The 15,558-nt window shown below is 44.0% G+C and overlaps 1 protein-coding gene across 50 annotated transcripts in view; it reads left to right on the top strand.

Moving 5' to 3' along the window:
* Positions 1-15,558, top strand: part of Epb41l2 (erythrocyte membrane protein band 4.1-like 2) — a 174,960-nt gene that overhangs the window by 109,267 nt on the left and 50,135 nt on the right. For all 50 annotated transcript variants that reach the window (NM_001400827.1, XM_087566136.1, XM_087566125.1 and 47 more), the window contains 4 exon segments: positions 2,012-2,116; positions 9,658-9,700; positions 10,812-10,887; positions 15,023-15,241. In NM_001400827.1, the coding sequence (NP_001387756.1) occupies positions 2,012-2,116; positions 9,658-9,700; positions 10,812-10,887; positions 15,023-15,241 (443 nt within the window).

The raw sequence follows: 15,558 nt of genomic DNA, 5'->3' as shown, positions 1-15,558 counted from the left end.
TAGGATAAAATGTCCAGTAGAGCTTGTGTCTGAGAGAGAAACTATTAGAAAGACACAAGTTTACTGGAATGTATTTACTCTATGATATGTATTTATGGACATTATCTTAGATATCTCTTTTAAATGTTCCTAATTTCGGGCTGGAGAGATGACTCAGCCATTAAAGGCTAGGCTCACAACCAAATAAAAATATTCCTAATTTTGAGAACTGTAGCCAGTAGCTACACATTTTAATTTATTTCATGCTAGCCATATACCTTGTGTTACATTCTGTTATTCTCACAGCTGTGGAAACGTGGTGGAGTAAGGTGAATGTCTTGCCTTCAGTCACGTATCTTAAGAGGTAGTGACGTATTTAGTTTTGTATACTGTAATCATGTAAACAGTAGAAACACACGTCTCCCATAGTAACTTAACCGTCAGCTGCTGATTGATAATCCACAGTGCAGACATAGCACGTTGCTTATGGAAATATAATTTGTGTGAACTTCTTTCATTTACTGCTGAAATAATAATCATATTTTTGAAATGTTGTTATGAAACAGTTAGAAGTACTAGATTTTATGCCCCAAGATCTCTGTCTGTCTGTCTGCCTGCCGCCTTTTTGTCTCCTTATCCCTTTCTCTCTGTGTGTGTAATTGCTATGCACTGCGTGAACAGATAGGTTATAGTTTAATAATGGGGTGGCCGAGCCCCCTTTTTATCGGTGCTGCTCTGGTTTCACTGGCTGACTAGTTGTGCTGTCCGTAAGCCTGTCAGGAAGAGACGCCTGTCTGACTGACGCACAGTTAGGACATTTCTGGGTTCTGCATCTTAACAGGAAATGAGAGTGCTTTGTCGCCGGTTAAACAGCAGATACTTCTTCTGTGTCTTCCTGGGGCCTTTAAATCTTTATTAGGTTTCCTAAAGAATGAGTATCCTGAAAATTAGAAATAAAAGTGTAATTTAAATGGAAAAAGCTGGTGTTGTATAAATATCTTACAATGGCAGCAACAAGGAAATAATAAAGCTTCAGTGCTGCCAGCAGTCAGGGTCACAGGGCAGAGTTCATATGAGTTGTGTGAGGTCAATCAGTCAGGGTCACAGGGCAGAGTTCATATGAGTTGTGTGAGGTCACATCAGTCAGGGTCAAAGGGCGGAAGTTCATAGGAGTTGTGTGAGGTCACATCAGTCAGGGTCATAGAGTAGAGTTCATAGGAGTTGTGTGAGATCACATCAGTTAGGGTCACAGGGCAGAGTTCATAGGAGTTGTGTGAGGTCACATCAGTCAGGGTCACAGGGCAGAGTTCATAGGAGTTGTGTGAGGTCACATCAGTCAGGGTCATAGAGTAGAGTTCATAGGAGTTGTATGAGATCACATCAGTCAGGGTCACAGGGCAGAGTTCATAGGAGTTGTGTGAGGTCACATCACTCAGGGTCATAGAGTAGAGTTCATAGGAGTTGTGTGAGGTCACATCAGTCAGGGTCACAGGGCAGAGTTCATAGGAGTTGTGTGAGGTCACATCAGTCAGGGTCACAGGGTAGAGTTTATAGGAGTTGTGTGAGGTCTCATCGGATGTTTAGAACAGTTGTGAATCGTGTTCAGGTTTTGAGGGAGAACTTGGGATATAACGTTTTTATTCACATGAGTAGACAAGTACTCAGCAGTTTGCTTTTTAATTTCATTAGTAGTTAGTGAGAGTAGCAATAAAGCAGAATGCATTTGGTTATGGATTTTAGAATCATACTTTGCATCGTTAGGACACTAGAAAATAAATACTTTATATTAATTTGTAATAAATTACTGGTGCTTTTAAAATAATCTTTTAACTTTGTCAGTATACAAAGTAGATTTTATTATGGCGGTTTTCTGAAAAATTTGTCTGCTCTTCTCCCCACTTTCATCCCTTTTGCTCCCACCGCAGCTCCCCACCTTCTCTTGTGCCCCATGTGTCCTCCTTTCCCACCAACCTCCTCCCTCTCTCTCCTCATCGCCTTTAGAAAAGTAAAGGCTTGCTCTGTCTTTCTGCAGAAACGCGCTAAGGGACAAGCGTTGTTTGACAGAGTGTGTGAGCACCTGAACCTCTTGGAGAAGGACTACTTTGGACTTATATTTCAGGAGCATCCCGAGCAGAAAGTAAGTGATTTCAGCTTTATGACTTTATGTGTATTTTTTGTAGTTTAATTTCAGAATAAATTTAACTCTGGTTTACATGACTGTAAAGAGATTTTTGGCAAATACTTAAAAGTGATTATGTGAGAGGCTCAGTAAAACTTTCTGGCGTTTTGGGTGTGTACCCTGTATTATACGCAGATGGAATGCAGTGGTTTCTTAATTGTTTGAGATTGAAAAGCTGATTTTACAATTATGGGAAAGCTTTAGCCTTGAATTCACAGTGGAATCAACTTATGTAGTAAATTGTTGAGGGGAAAGGATTTCAAAATATACATTAAAAGATTCAGTGGGGGAAATTGATGCTGTACTGTGAAGAATCTTTTAAATAATACTGCCTCAGCCATGTCCTGTTTTTGCCTCATGGTGCTCTTAAGTGCAGAGGCCAGGTGGGCTTCTGTTACTAACACAGATGTGCAAAACCCGTGTAGTATTGAAGAAGCCTGAACCACAGGGAGCTGGGCGCCAGAGGCTTGGGAGAAGTGTTGTCTTGCTTAGAGGACTTGAGTGGCGTTGTGTGGGAAAGAACTGGAGTTTCTGTGACTGGGCTGTTGGCAAAAGAGGTGGCAGGGCCAGCTCTTCTCAGGTGATGTTTGACCAGCCGGTACTGGACTGGCCTGGGAGTAGAGCTGCCGGATGTCAGGAGCGCGCTGAGCCTTTTCCAAGACACTAAGCAGGAGAGCAGGGTGGTTGATCTGATGGTAGTAAAAGATTCTCAGTTTCATGGGTAAATTAAGGATCGAAACATTAGTCCTTTCTGGCAGGACCAGGGCTAGCCTGTAGTCATCAACATTGTTAGGAAAAGCGCTTTTCCTCTTCTGCCTTACTTTTTGAGTGTCTAGATTTGGTGTGGGTGAGATGTTTACTGGAAGAGGGAAGAGTGTGAGTTTGTCCAGAGTCGCACCCTGCAGAGGAAGCCCATTTAGTCTGTCAGATTGCCGTGTGGACGGGCTCACTGGGAGCATCCTGTTAGGACATATAGAGCCCTGAGTTAGAGTGAGAGAGAGGGTTCTGTCTAATGTCAGCCTTCATAGCTCAGCCAGTAGAACACAGGCGTCATGGGAGGAGGCATAGTGTGCATGCTGTTATTTGCCCAAACACTGCCATTGTTTGTATTTACAGATCCCAGAAATGCAATAAAGGGTTTTCTTTTTAAGCATGATAATTATATGCAAATTAAATTTTCTCAACTTGTTCAGCTTTAAATCTCTGATGTGTAATTTAGGGGTTTAATTCTACCTTTTAAATTAAAGACAAATTGCATGCCTGCCTGTTGAATAGTGTGTGTTTTTATTAGAATTGTTTAGGGTGCTCTCCTCAGAAGCAAACATGCTGCATTGAGTAAACGGGAGTGCCTTGTAAAGCAGTAAATTACCTGGGAAGCAAGTTGGTGATGGTTCCAATCAAGTGCTCTCGTCACCCTCAAAACTCAAAGGAGAAAGCGACTTGCCAGTTCGTCTGTCCGTCCGTCCGTCCTTCCTTCCTTCCTTTCTTCTTTTTCTTTTTCCTTCTTTTTCTTTTTCTCTTTCTTTCTCTTTCTTTTTTTGAGATTGTCTATTGGTAGATTCATAGGAACATTTAATTTTTGTAAAATAATTCAGTATGTTGTAAATGCTTTTGTTACTGTTTTTCATTTAAACTTTTAGTATACATGTCTAGTCCCCACGTTACACCAGAGCCTCTGATCCCCGTACTCAGCTGTGTGCTGAACACTCCTGGTTTCAAAGCAAACTTTATCCTCCTGTTAAATGTCATCTGTCCCAGAAGGCTCACTCTGGACTCTAGTTTCTCCTTGCCTCTGAACAGTCAGGTGTCTGAGATCTTACCATCACTTAGGAATTGCACACAGCAGTTTAATCCGCTACAGTTGGCATGAGTGTCCTCCTCAGCACCGACTCACAGCAGCTGTAGTCAGTGCATGCCAGCTTCTGCTTCCCAAGGGAGCCTTGCTGGTGTGTCTGTCAGCTCGTGCATACCATGCCTCATTGGCAGTTCCTTTCCCTTACTATCTCAATGCTTGCCTTTCTAAACATCCTACTGTCAGAAGTCCTTCCCCCACCCATGGCCTTGCTACCATCCTTTCCCCAGCCCAAGGAGGTGACTTAGCAGTTTCTTCTGTCATCCGCATATTAATATTAATACAAACCTTACGTGTGTTGCTTTTTCTCCTCATTACCCTGGTTGTATCTGGAAACAGGACGCTGAAGTGTAATGAAGTGGGGAGTTGTGTGGTGACGAAGGGGATGGCTACAGTCTGGGAGGTTAAGAAGATGAGACTAGAGGGGGGTGGGAGCATAGCTCAGAGGGGGGCAATTTGTGTCTTCTCTAAGACAATGTAAGGCTAGACTGTAGTGGGATTACTGTGACCTTCTCAGTGACAGAAAGATACCAGTTACTGAAGAAGAGTCGAACGTTCCTTACCTAGTTTGTGGTCAGTGTTTCTTACAAAATGTCACATGAACAAGCTGGTAAACTGGGATGGATACTTTAGTACTTATGCTTTGCATCTGTGTCCTTTGGGAAACTCACTTTTCAGAAAGTGAGCACTCAGATATAGTTTGAATATGTTAAGTTACATATTTATGTGACTATAATCATTTTAGACATAATGTGCTTATATATAATAAATAGTGTAGGAAAAATCCAAGTCTCAAATACAGTTAGGCAAAAGAACTTTCATTTTTCCCGATATAGATGTTTACATCTTCCTTTTTCTCCCCAGAAAATTATTACTGTCAGACTTAGCTTCACAGTCCTCCTTTGAAGCTCCTGATTTCCACTGTAAGAGATGGGGTGTGTCTGTTTGTGCTGTGTAGATGCCAAACCCGCGCTCACCACTTCGCCAGACTCCCGCTCTGCACTCCTTTCTCCCACTACTTATTATGTGTATTTAAAGAAGCCTTGGGTGGTTATCTCAGCCTTTTGTAAAGTAGAATTTAGACAGAGCTGTAAGTAGTTTATATAACAATTTGTCATATGGGAAAATCTATGCTGTCTTTCGTTTTAGTGTGTAGTATTGTGTCTCTTAGTTGTGACATGGAGTTGGAAGTGATTATGAACATGTGAGTTAGTGTCAAACTTCTCACCATCTGTTAAAGTCCCATGTAAACTTTGCTGTAGGAAGTACTAAAAGTTTACAGACTCCAGCAACATGCTTTTCTTCGATACGGAATTGTAAGTCTGTGAGTTTTGTTATTCACGTGTAAAAGAATTCATCATTAAAGACATTGACCTCTCTTCAGAGAGGAACGTCTTGAGTTTTTGTTGTGAACAGTCCGACATTTGGCCCGGGCATTATATAAATCAGTTTCCTATAAGCAGTACTGCAAGAAGTGCTTCTCAGAAGTCGAGTTGATAGCCATGCTGCCTTTGTGAAGATTCACGGAGTTGACTAATAGCCAACCATCTGTCTCCAGAAGCAGAACTAAAGGCTTGTAGTAACTGACTTGAAGCAAGATCCTACAGTTAGTTCATTTAAACTTTACAATCCTCTGTTCTCTAGATGGGCTGTAAGTTTCACTGTGATGCAGAAAACCCGGAATTTCTCTCCTGTGGTTAAGTGGACATAGTGAAGGGGATCTGGTGAAGCAGTACGTGTTCCTGAGGGAGAAAGGAGGGTTAAGAAAAGGCTGCTTTCGTCCATTAGCATTTGCCCGACACAAGTGAATTTGGTTGAATTTGTTAAACTCTCATAGCCATCCTGAGACTCCCAAAACAAAGACGTGGGCAAACTTTCGTTGGGAGTGAGCGGTTCAAACTCTGAAATCCTAAGATCCAGCCTGAAGAACAGTGAGAGATTCTAGGATGGGTTGGGTAGGTGTCATGAATTCTGTTTGCTCTTGAGGAAATTGAGGCTCAGGGGGGTGAGAGATGAATTGAGGTCATGGAATTGGTGGGAAGTGTGGATTTTGCTCCATTTATTTCTAAGCCCAGAGTGTACTGTGGTGACAGTAGCCAATTCTTCAACACAGTAAGATACATCCTAATGTCGCCTGAGGGCTGGTGTGTGTGCTTACACTCGTGTGCCTGTGTCCTCTCGGCACACTTTAATCTCACATCTCCTTTACTCACTGATGCTGGTTTTCCTTTCTTACGTGTCCCGTGCTTTATTCACTTTTTCTCCAAGTGTCAATCCAGAGAAGGTGGTTTTCATTATTTTATTTTTGTTTGTGAAGTATGGTGGTGCACATACATAATTTCCTAAAACTTGGAAAAGTGAGGCGGAGGGTCAGGAGTTCCAAGAGCGGCCTGACTGTATAGTGTGTCTCTATTTTAGGAGTCAGAACAGAGCAGCACAAAATGTTTATGCTTGTTTACATGTAATTGGTAATTCAGAGAACATACCTGAGTTCCTCTATGATATTACCTTAAAATATTTTAAACTTTTGCTCGAGAATTTATAACACTAGTCAAGAAATTATATACCGACCATAACCTACATACTCAAGGATTACTATTCAGTAAAAGCAAATTTAATCAAATAATGTGAGTCATTCAAGAAGACTGAGGGGAGGAGGAAAGTGCAAATGGACAGATAACACTCTGGGTTCTGATTTGTAATATTTAATGTTAGGTTCCCTAAGAACGCCAGGCACCCTAGAGAACAGAGATAATAGTCTCTCTATGCCTGTGCACAACTGTAGTCCCAGAGTGGACAGGATCGATCTCCTGCCTCCATGGGAGAAGCGGAGCTTGCAGAATGGAAGCCAGTGTGGTTAGGACGAGAAACCAGGTAGGCACATGGAAACAGGATCTCTGCTCAGTCCTGTTGTGTAAACACAGCCTCTGTTATCTCCGGGTAAGGACCGTGTGCTGGATACTGTCTGTTGTCAGTTTGATACAACCTACAGTCATGTAGGAAGAGGGAACCTCAGTTGAATTGCCCAGATCAAGTGGCCCATGGCCATGTTTGTTAGAGATCATCTTGATTGATGGGAGATGGGGGAAGACCCAACCCACTGTGGGCAGTCCCATCTGTAAGCAGGTGGGTGTGGCCAACTCACTGTGGGCAGTCCCATCTGTAAGCAGGTGGGTGTGGCCAACTCACTGTGGGCAGTCCCATCTGTAAGCAGGTGGGTGTGGCCAACTCGCTGTGGGCAGTCCCATCTGTAGGCAGGTGGGTGTGGCCAACTCGCTGTGGGCAGTCCCATCTGTAGGCAGGTGGGTGTGGCCAACTCGCTGTGGGCAGTCCCATCTGTAGGCAGGTGGGTGTGGCCAACTCGCTGTGGGCAGTCCCATCTGTAGGCAGGTGGGTGTGGCCAACTCGCTGTGGGCAGTCCCATCTGTAGGCAGGTGGGTGTGGTCAACTTGCTGTGGGCAGTCCCATCTGTAAGCAGGTGGGTGTGGTCAACTTGCTGTGGGCAGTCCCATCTGTAAGCAGGTGGGTGTGGGCTATTTAAGAAACCTTGCTGAGAATGAACCAGTGGGAGAGGCAGAAGAGGAAGCCTTGGGCAGTATTGCTCTGTGGTCTCTGCTTTGGGTCTTTGGTTGAGTTCTTGCTCTGATTCCCCCAGGGATGGAGTATGACCTACAAGTGCAGTGCATAGAAACACTTTCCTCCCACAAGATGCTTTTGTCGGTGATTAGCATCTGAATAGGAAAGCGACCTAGAACAGAGCTAACCAAGATGCCACAGCAGCCTTCACACGTCTTAGCAGTCAGTATTGTGACAAGTGGCCTACAGGTGACAGCCTCAACTCATTTGCCAATTTGCCACTCATAAATGTCTAGCTCTGTAGACCCCTCCCTCCCTCACCGTGATCAGGTGACTGGGAGGAGTTAGTGCTGAGGCTGGAAAGTGTGGTAGCTGGGACCTAGGGCCCATGTGCGGGGTTCCATTGTTCCTTCCTGGAACACAGAAACCTTTTGCTTCTCTCTGCAGGCCATCTGTGTGAGCTTACCCTTAAGGAAACTGGAATCTGGGAGGTCTGTGAGATGAGCAGTGCTCCCTGACTGTGTTTTCTGTGTCAGTGATAGAAGGGGTCTTGTCAGTGGGGTTTGTACCAGTTGGCCCTGATGTCGTCCCCTTGTGATCATTAGTGTCCTGGTTTCAGTGCCACACATCTAACCCTCCCTCACCTCTCCCAGCCTCAGTCCAGCCTGACAAGAAGCTGAAAGATGTGCTTTTCTTGTTCTTGTGTCCTTATCATAGTCACCCATTTGTGACCAGCTGTGTTAGGACAGCAGCTGCAGAGTAAGGAAGCTGAATGCTACACTTTTTGAGTGAAAAAAATAGAGCTCTTTCCTAAGGCAGCACTCGAGGTGCTGTTACAGGGTCTCACTGGCCCCTCACATCAGTGCTCCGTGCAGCTGGAGCATCAGTAATAGTGGACCATGCAATGCTGGCCCTTTAATGAGAGCATTGCCTGTCACCAGTGTTAGGACAGAGACACATACACCTTGTTGGTTATGGCCTGGATTCTTGCTGCCAGAGTTTATGGTGTAGTAAAATCTGAGGGGTGCTTTCAGAAGATGATGTTGTTAATATGTTTTGTGGTGGGTCATGTTCTGTTGTATTCAGTAGATTGACAGGCAATTATTTCATAGGTAACAGCAGACATTTTATTCTTTCTGCGTGGGAACAAGACTGTGTTTAAATACAAGTGTTGTAACACATTGGGTGGGAGACTCAACATCGGACTTCCTCGCTGTATGTAAAGTCAGTTGTTTGAATCAATGTGTTATTTTTCAAAAAGCGTACTTGTCCTACATTAGGAAAGTGAATGGCTTTCCTATGACTTAACAGTAGGGTGAGAAAACACAAGTACACATTTTTGGTAATATGTGGGGACTGTTTGCTTTACTATCCTCATGTGGTCTCTCTCTCTCTCTCTCTCTCTCTCTCTCTCTCTCTCTCATTGCTTTAAGATGTTTTTGTTTGATTTCTGGTTGGCTTTTTCAGAGAGTAGAAATGAGAGGAAATAGAAGGATGTTACATTCCAAAAACGTTAGAATTGTGTTTTCTAAATTCAAACAAGAAACAGAGAGAGGGGATGGGGGAGGGAGGGGGAGGTGGAGGGAGGGTTTTTCTTAAGACAGAAAGGTAAGTGTTGTCTCTAATCTGACATTATCTCTTCGTGTCTTGTCTAGTGACAGGAGGCTGAGGGATATGAAGAAACTGGCTATAGAGGTTGATGTGATTGGATCGGGGCATGCACACTTCTGAGCCAACATTTACAATTCACATTCTAGCCCTAAGTAACAAGAAACTAGGAACAACTTATTTCAATGTGATTTGTGAAGCAGGTCTATGTAACAAAGTTATACAGAAATAATTTGCCCCTTACTGTTATTGTAGCAAAGATTTAACATTTTATCATATGTATACACAAAGCACACACACATGTGTACACACATGCAGACACACGTACACGCAGGAGAATGCTGACAAGTGAAAGCTATATAACTAGATATGAGATGTGAGGTATGGACTGTAAACGGTTCCATTTTATTTTGGGGACATGGGATAGTTCTTATGCATAACTAACTTCTCTTTCCTCCTGCAGAACTGGCTAGATCCTGCAAAGGAAATAAAGAGACAGCTGAGAAGTGAGTATTTAAGAACCATGCTTAAACTAGTCCATATTACTTCTACTTTTAATAAAAACCTATGGGGATAAATACTAAAATTGTAACATAGAATAGGGTGCTGGTTCTGTTTTGCATACTGAAATCATCAATACTGTAAGATACCTGTGAAAGAGACTTTAGCTGGACATAGTACCAGGTGCTTGCTGTCCTAACACCCAGGAGGCTGAGGCAAGGATCCTGGGCTCCAGGCAACGGTGCAACTCTACCTCAAACCACAAACCAAGAGTCTGTGACTGTATTCCTTAGAGCCTTCCCTCTGAGGACGCAATCGACTTAGTCTTACATGTCTGTGAAGCCTACTTGTAAGAGATAACAGCCTGGCTTTAAAAAAAAAAAAACTGGACCTTTTTGAGGTGACATTATATTGTATGTATATGTTGTATATATCTGAATGTGTGCACGTGTGTGTGCACGTGTGTGTGTGTGTGTGTGTGTGTGTGTGTGTGTTTGTGTGTGCATGTGGGAGCCCATGCCAGATGTCAACCTTTGGTGTTTTCCTTGATTATTCCCCACCTTGTTTCTGAGATATCAATTTCTCACTGAACCTGGAGTCCATCAATTTGACTGATTGCTGGAACATTGAATTTACCAGTCTGCCTGGCTCTACAGTGTCTGCCTCCCCAGCCTGGAGTTCAGGTGCATGTCCTCACTCTACCCTGCACTCACATGGCCGCTAGAGATGGAGTTCAGACCTCGTGCTTGTGCAGGCCGAGCCATCTCAGCAGCCTCAGATCCCACCTTTCGTTTGAGATGCTCTGCGATACCTAATATGATTGTATTATTCATTTCTATTTGGAACTGTATGTTCTTTTTGTTTTTGTTTTGATGTTTGTATTTTAGTTATTTGGTTTTTTTTTGTTTGTTTTTTGTTTTGTTTTTTTAAAGACAGGATTTCTTTGTATAACAGCCCTGGCTGTTTCATTGCTTCCTTTGTAGATCAGGCTTATTTATGTTAATGTCTAGTTTTTAAAAACATTTTATTGTTAATGTCTAGGTGATGCCAAATTAGTCTAAGTAGAACCCAGCCAAACCTGGTATTTGATAAATAACTGACATTTTATAATTGTAGGTCTTCCCTGGCTGTTCACTTTCAATGTGAAATTTTACCCTCCGGATCCTTCTCAGCTGACTGAAGACATCACCAGGTACCTTGTATTGACATTCTGAAAAGCATCTTTTCTTATTATCACTTATTTCTGTGTTCTGTGAGTATGTTTGTAACTGGGACTGAAAGTCAGAGCCTACGTATCTGTATGTGTACCACTTGCATGCCTGGTGTCCCCAGGAAGAGGGCGAAGAGCTGCAGGCGGGTCTGAGCCTGTGTGTTAGCTCTGTGAAGCCAGTCTCTGCTCCCTGTAAGAGCAGTAAGTGCAGCTGAGCCCTCTCAGTTAATACATATTATTGTGCATGTCAGAGAGTGTGTGGGGCAGACGTGGAAGTAAGAAGGTGACTTTGTGGACTCTGCTTTCTTCTCCACCTCTGTCTGGATTCTCGGGATTGAGCTGGGGTTAGTAAGCACACATCTTTGGGCTTCATGTGCTGAACCTTCATGCTCGCCTCCAGCAACCTCCAAAACAAAACAAAACAAACAGACTTAGACATTCACCGAAAACTGGATCTTGTCCCAAACAGCTTGAAGTATTGCCAGTGTCAAGACTTGTATTTACTCTTCTTTGATTCTTATTTTATATTCAAGTAATGAAACACTTAAAGAAAAGTGTCGCAGCAGCTGTATGTCCTATGTTATATATGGTGAAAGGCACTGACCTTCAGTGTTTCAGGTTTTAATGCGAAAGGTTTTTAATAGTTTGTCCCATGTATACCTGTGCTAGTCTCGTGTATACAGGTATCATAGATTTATATTTACCCAGTTAGTAGGTAAAGAATCTGTCTGTCAGTCTGTCTGTCTGTCTTTATGTCACACACATGGAAGCATTCTTATTAATTTAGAGGTCACTTGTCAACCTCAGACATGTTCCTCAGGAGCTATCTACCTTGTCTTTTTTAGAAAATATTTATTTTTATTTATGTATATGAGTATTTTACCTGCATGACAGAGGGAGCATCAGATGCCATTACAGATGGTTGTGAGCCACCATGTGGTTGCTGGGAATTGAACTCAGGACCTCTGGAAAGCAGCCAGTGCTCTTAACCGCTGAACCATTTCTCTAACCCTACCTTGGCTTTTGTCATTTTGTTTTAACATTTTATTTTAAATACATGTGAGTATGTATGTTTGAGTGGAGGTCCCTCAGGAGACAAGAGGACGTCTGATTTGATTGCAGGCAGTTCTGAGCCACCTAATGTGGATGCGTGGAACTGATCTTCAGTCCTCTAAGAGCAGTGTGAGCCCTCAACCACTGCGCAGTCCCTGCGGCCCTCCTGGCTCTTAGAGGCACTGTCTTCTGTGAACTTGGAATTCACTGTGGGATGGTTGGCAAGCCCCAGAGGCCCCTTGTCCCTCTGCAGCACACTCCACCTTGCCTAGGTTTGCATGCGTGCTGGACCTCAAACTCCGCTCTTCCTGCTGGCACAGCAATCACTTTGCTGTGCGAGTTCTCCCTGCCCTGTAAATTTGTCTTAAAAGTCATACGGCCTGGTGACTTTTCTTCCTTCTCCCCTACCCCACACAATAACAGAAACAACAGAGTAGAAGTTGCGTAGCCAGTGGTAGCAGTTTCATTTTCATCTCTCCTGAGACGATGTGGCCCACAAGGACATAGTTGTAAGTTGCAAATACAGGATTCAGTTTAGAAGCAAGAGTGTTTGCTGATCTTGGGTTGACAGGGTCTTTCATGGTAACCGAGGAAGGCTGTGGGCAGAGGAGTTCACGGACATCTTAGTCCCGTGTAGACTGTGTAAGTGTTAGGATTTTGGAACTTCGTGAGAGTTAGTGCAAATGGTGATTCCTATGTTAGTCTTTGATGATCATTCTCATGGCCAGGGAAGAAAGACTGCAGTTTCTATACATTAGAAAACAAGATGGTCTTAGAGGAGACCGACTGTGGATCATTTGCTTTTGGTTCTGATCGGCCAGTTTGGTTGGCAGTGTTTAATATTCATGTATACTTGAAATGATGGATGTTTATTGCCAAGATTTATTGCTCTCACCAACTTGCCTATTGCTGAGTACCAGCACTCCTGCTGTTACTGAGCACTAGCACTTTGCTGTTGCTGAGTACCAGCACTCCTGTTACTGAGCACTAGCACTTTGCTGTTGCTGAGTACCAGCACTCCTGTTACTGAGCACTAGCACTTTGCCGTTGCTGAGAACCAGAGCACTTCTGTGCTCACTGATCACCACTCCCATTATAACCACACCTTGATTCAGTTAGCCCTAGCTAGCAAAGAGTAACCAGTAGCTCTTGTACCTGGCAGTGACTTTCTTGGGCACAGTCCTTGGTGTGTTGGTGTGTAGGGCATGGCTCCCCTGCAGAAGTGCCTTTTAGCAATGGACGTCATGGACTCCATTCAGTGCCCTCTGGTATGCACTCTTCCCTTTCCTTGCAGTAATTTGCCTGAGGAATGATAATCCTCTAGTGATCTTGACTATTGCATAGACATATGCTTAGTTTTCTATATAAATAGTATTGAGAAGTGTCCCTGTCCTGGGAAGAAAGATCTGTGTCTGCTATGCTAATTGAAGACCTCAGTGAGTAGCAGGACTAGCTCCTCCAGACTGTGGAAGTCCCAACTGAAATCTTCACCGTGAGTTGACATCATGGAGGTCAGCAGGCTTTCAGGGAGGCCTGCAGCACTGTTCAGACTGAAGTCTCATAACATGTAGAGCTGAGTACCAGCACTCCACTGAGAACAGACATTTTGACAGCAATCATTTGCTTGTTTGAAATCATTGTTCTTGTTTGACAATGTTCTGACTTGGCTGAGAACGGGAGGATTGGTATGCAAGGCCTGGGGTCTCATGAGGGAGCTGCAGTTGCAGGAGACCTAGCACAACTATGGTCGGGTCCAGCAGCCTGGGGTCCAGCTTAAAATTCAGTTCTCCAGAAAAGCTGTTATGTTTGGTTCTCAAGTCAAAGGAACACAACCTTCCTTAAAAAGAGGACTTCGAAGTGCATGAAAATACTCAGACTGTAACATCATGAGAAGATCCTTTAACCAGAACATTCTAGAGCAATTGTCAATGCTTATGTGAGTCCTTTTCTAAGTGTGGGGCTGTGCTGATCCTGGAGTCTGTCTCCCGTGGGATGACCCCATGGAAACTGGGCTGCAGTTAAGCTGACTGGAACCCTGTCTGGTTGCTCTGTGCTTTACCAGCCTTGAGGCCTGCCCAGAGACCATGCCACCCCTGCCTGAAGGACAGAGAGCAAGAAAAGGGGGAGACTCACAGCTCTTAAGACTCACAGTGGAGGGGTTGGGGATTTAGCTCAGTGGTAGAGCGCTTGCCTTGCAAGCGCAAGGCCCTGGGTTCGGTCCCCAGCTCCGAAAAAAAGAAAAAAGAAGAAAATAAAAGAGTCACAGTGGGACAGATAGTGTGGATAAAGCTCATCCATCAACCACGGGGGAGGTCATCATGAAGGGTAACCCTGAAAAGATCTTTTAAGTGAGGTCACTGCTGTTCATCTCAGGGTCCTTGGAAACTTCAGCAAATGGTAACATTGGAGAGCAGAGATTAGGTTTTAATCTGTGTCCCCAAAAGGGGTTGATAATGGAGCTGAAAGGAAAAAAAAATCTCCATAGAGAACAAATCACATTTCATGTAAGTTAGTAAAAATAACATTTCTCATACAGTGCCGTACTGAGACAGTTAGATCGTTGAGCACAGCAGGTAGCTATTGCTATTACAGCGGTCAGTTAGTGATTCCCAGGCTCCGTGGCACCTTAACTCTCACTCTCAAAGGCTTCTCATTGCAAAGGCAACACATTAGCCTTGGGCAAGTACATTAACCCTCCAGGGACCAACCAGCAAGGCTGTCAGGGTACATTAGCAGGAGTGTTGCTAAAGGCATTTTGGGAAAAGAAGAACTTAGCACGAAAGGGTAGAGTGGGAGGAGTGAGTGACTAGATTACTTTCTTTTCTCTTTTTTTCCTTTTTTTTTTTTTGTTAAATGATTACTGTCAAAATGTCTATTGTCTTAATTAACTTTCAGACTTAGTTTTATAAATGAGCCAGCAGTTTAGGAGCTCAAGGAGCAGGTATTCATGATATGAAATGGCTGTTTGCGCTGTGACTGTCAGTAGCCCCAGTACTGTGTATTTGTTTGCAGCGGACCGCTCACCTGCAAGGGTGACTGATGTTTCTCTCCCTGCCTCTCACAGATACTTCCTATGCCTTCAGCTGAGGCAGGACATCTCCTCTGGCCGCCTGCCCTGCTCCTTTGTGACTCACGCCCTCTTGGGGTCCTACACCCTGCAGGCTGAGCATGGGGACTATGACCCAGAAGAGTATGACAGTATTGATCTTGGTGACTTCCAGTTTGCCCCAACCCACAACAAGGAGCTGGAGGAAAAGGTGGCAGAACTGCATAAAACTCACAGGTCTGTTGATGAGCGGGGGAGACCGACGCCATGGCAGGTAGACGTGGGGTAGTGCCTGCTCAGCGTTTGAGGGGCAGGGTAGCCTGGCTCCTGGCTCCTCCGGGAGCTTGTCCAACACGATGGACACCACCTGCAGCTCTTGAGATGCCCTTTTACTGTTCTTTTCAGTGTGGTATGGGGATTGTGTTCTTGATAAACCCCTGTGTCAGAATAACGTCTATTCCCATAGGACACTTCTCCCTCACCATATCATCCTCAACAAATACACAAATACAACAAATACACGGAAGCAGACCATGTGTGCATACCGGTCTGAC

The sequence above is a fragment of the Rattus norvegicus genome, chromosome 1 (genome assembly GCF_021556685.1).
Source record: "Rattus norvegicus strain SHRSP/BbbUtx chromosome 1, alternate assembly SHRSP_T2T, whole genome shotgun sequence".
Classification (NCBI taxonomy): domain Eukaryota; kingdom Metazoa; phylum Chordata; class Mammalia; order Rodentia; family Muridae; genus Rattus; species Rattus norvegicus.
The sequence above is the reverse complement of the archived record's forward strand: the minus strand, read 5'-3'. Positions and strand labels throughout refer to the sequence as shown.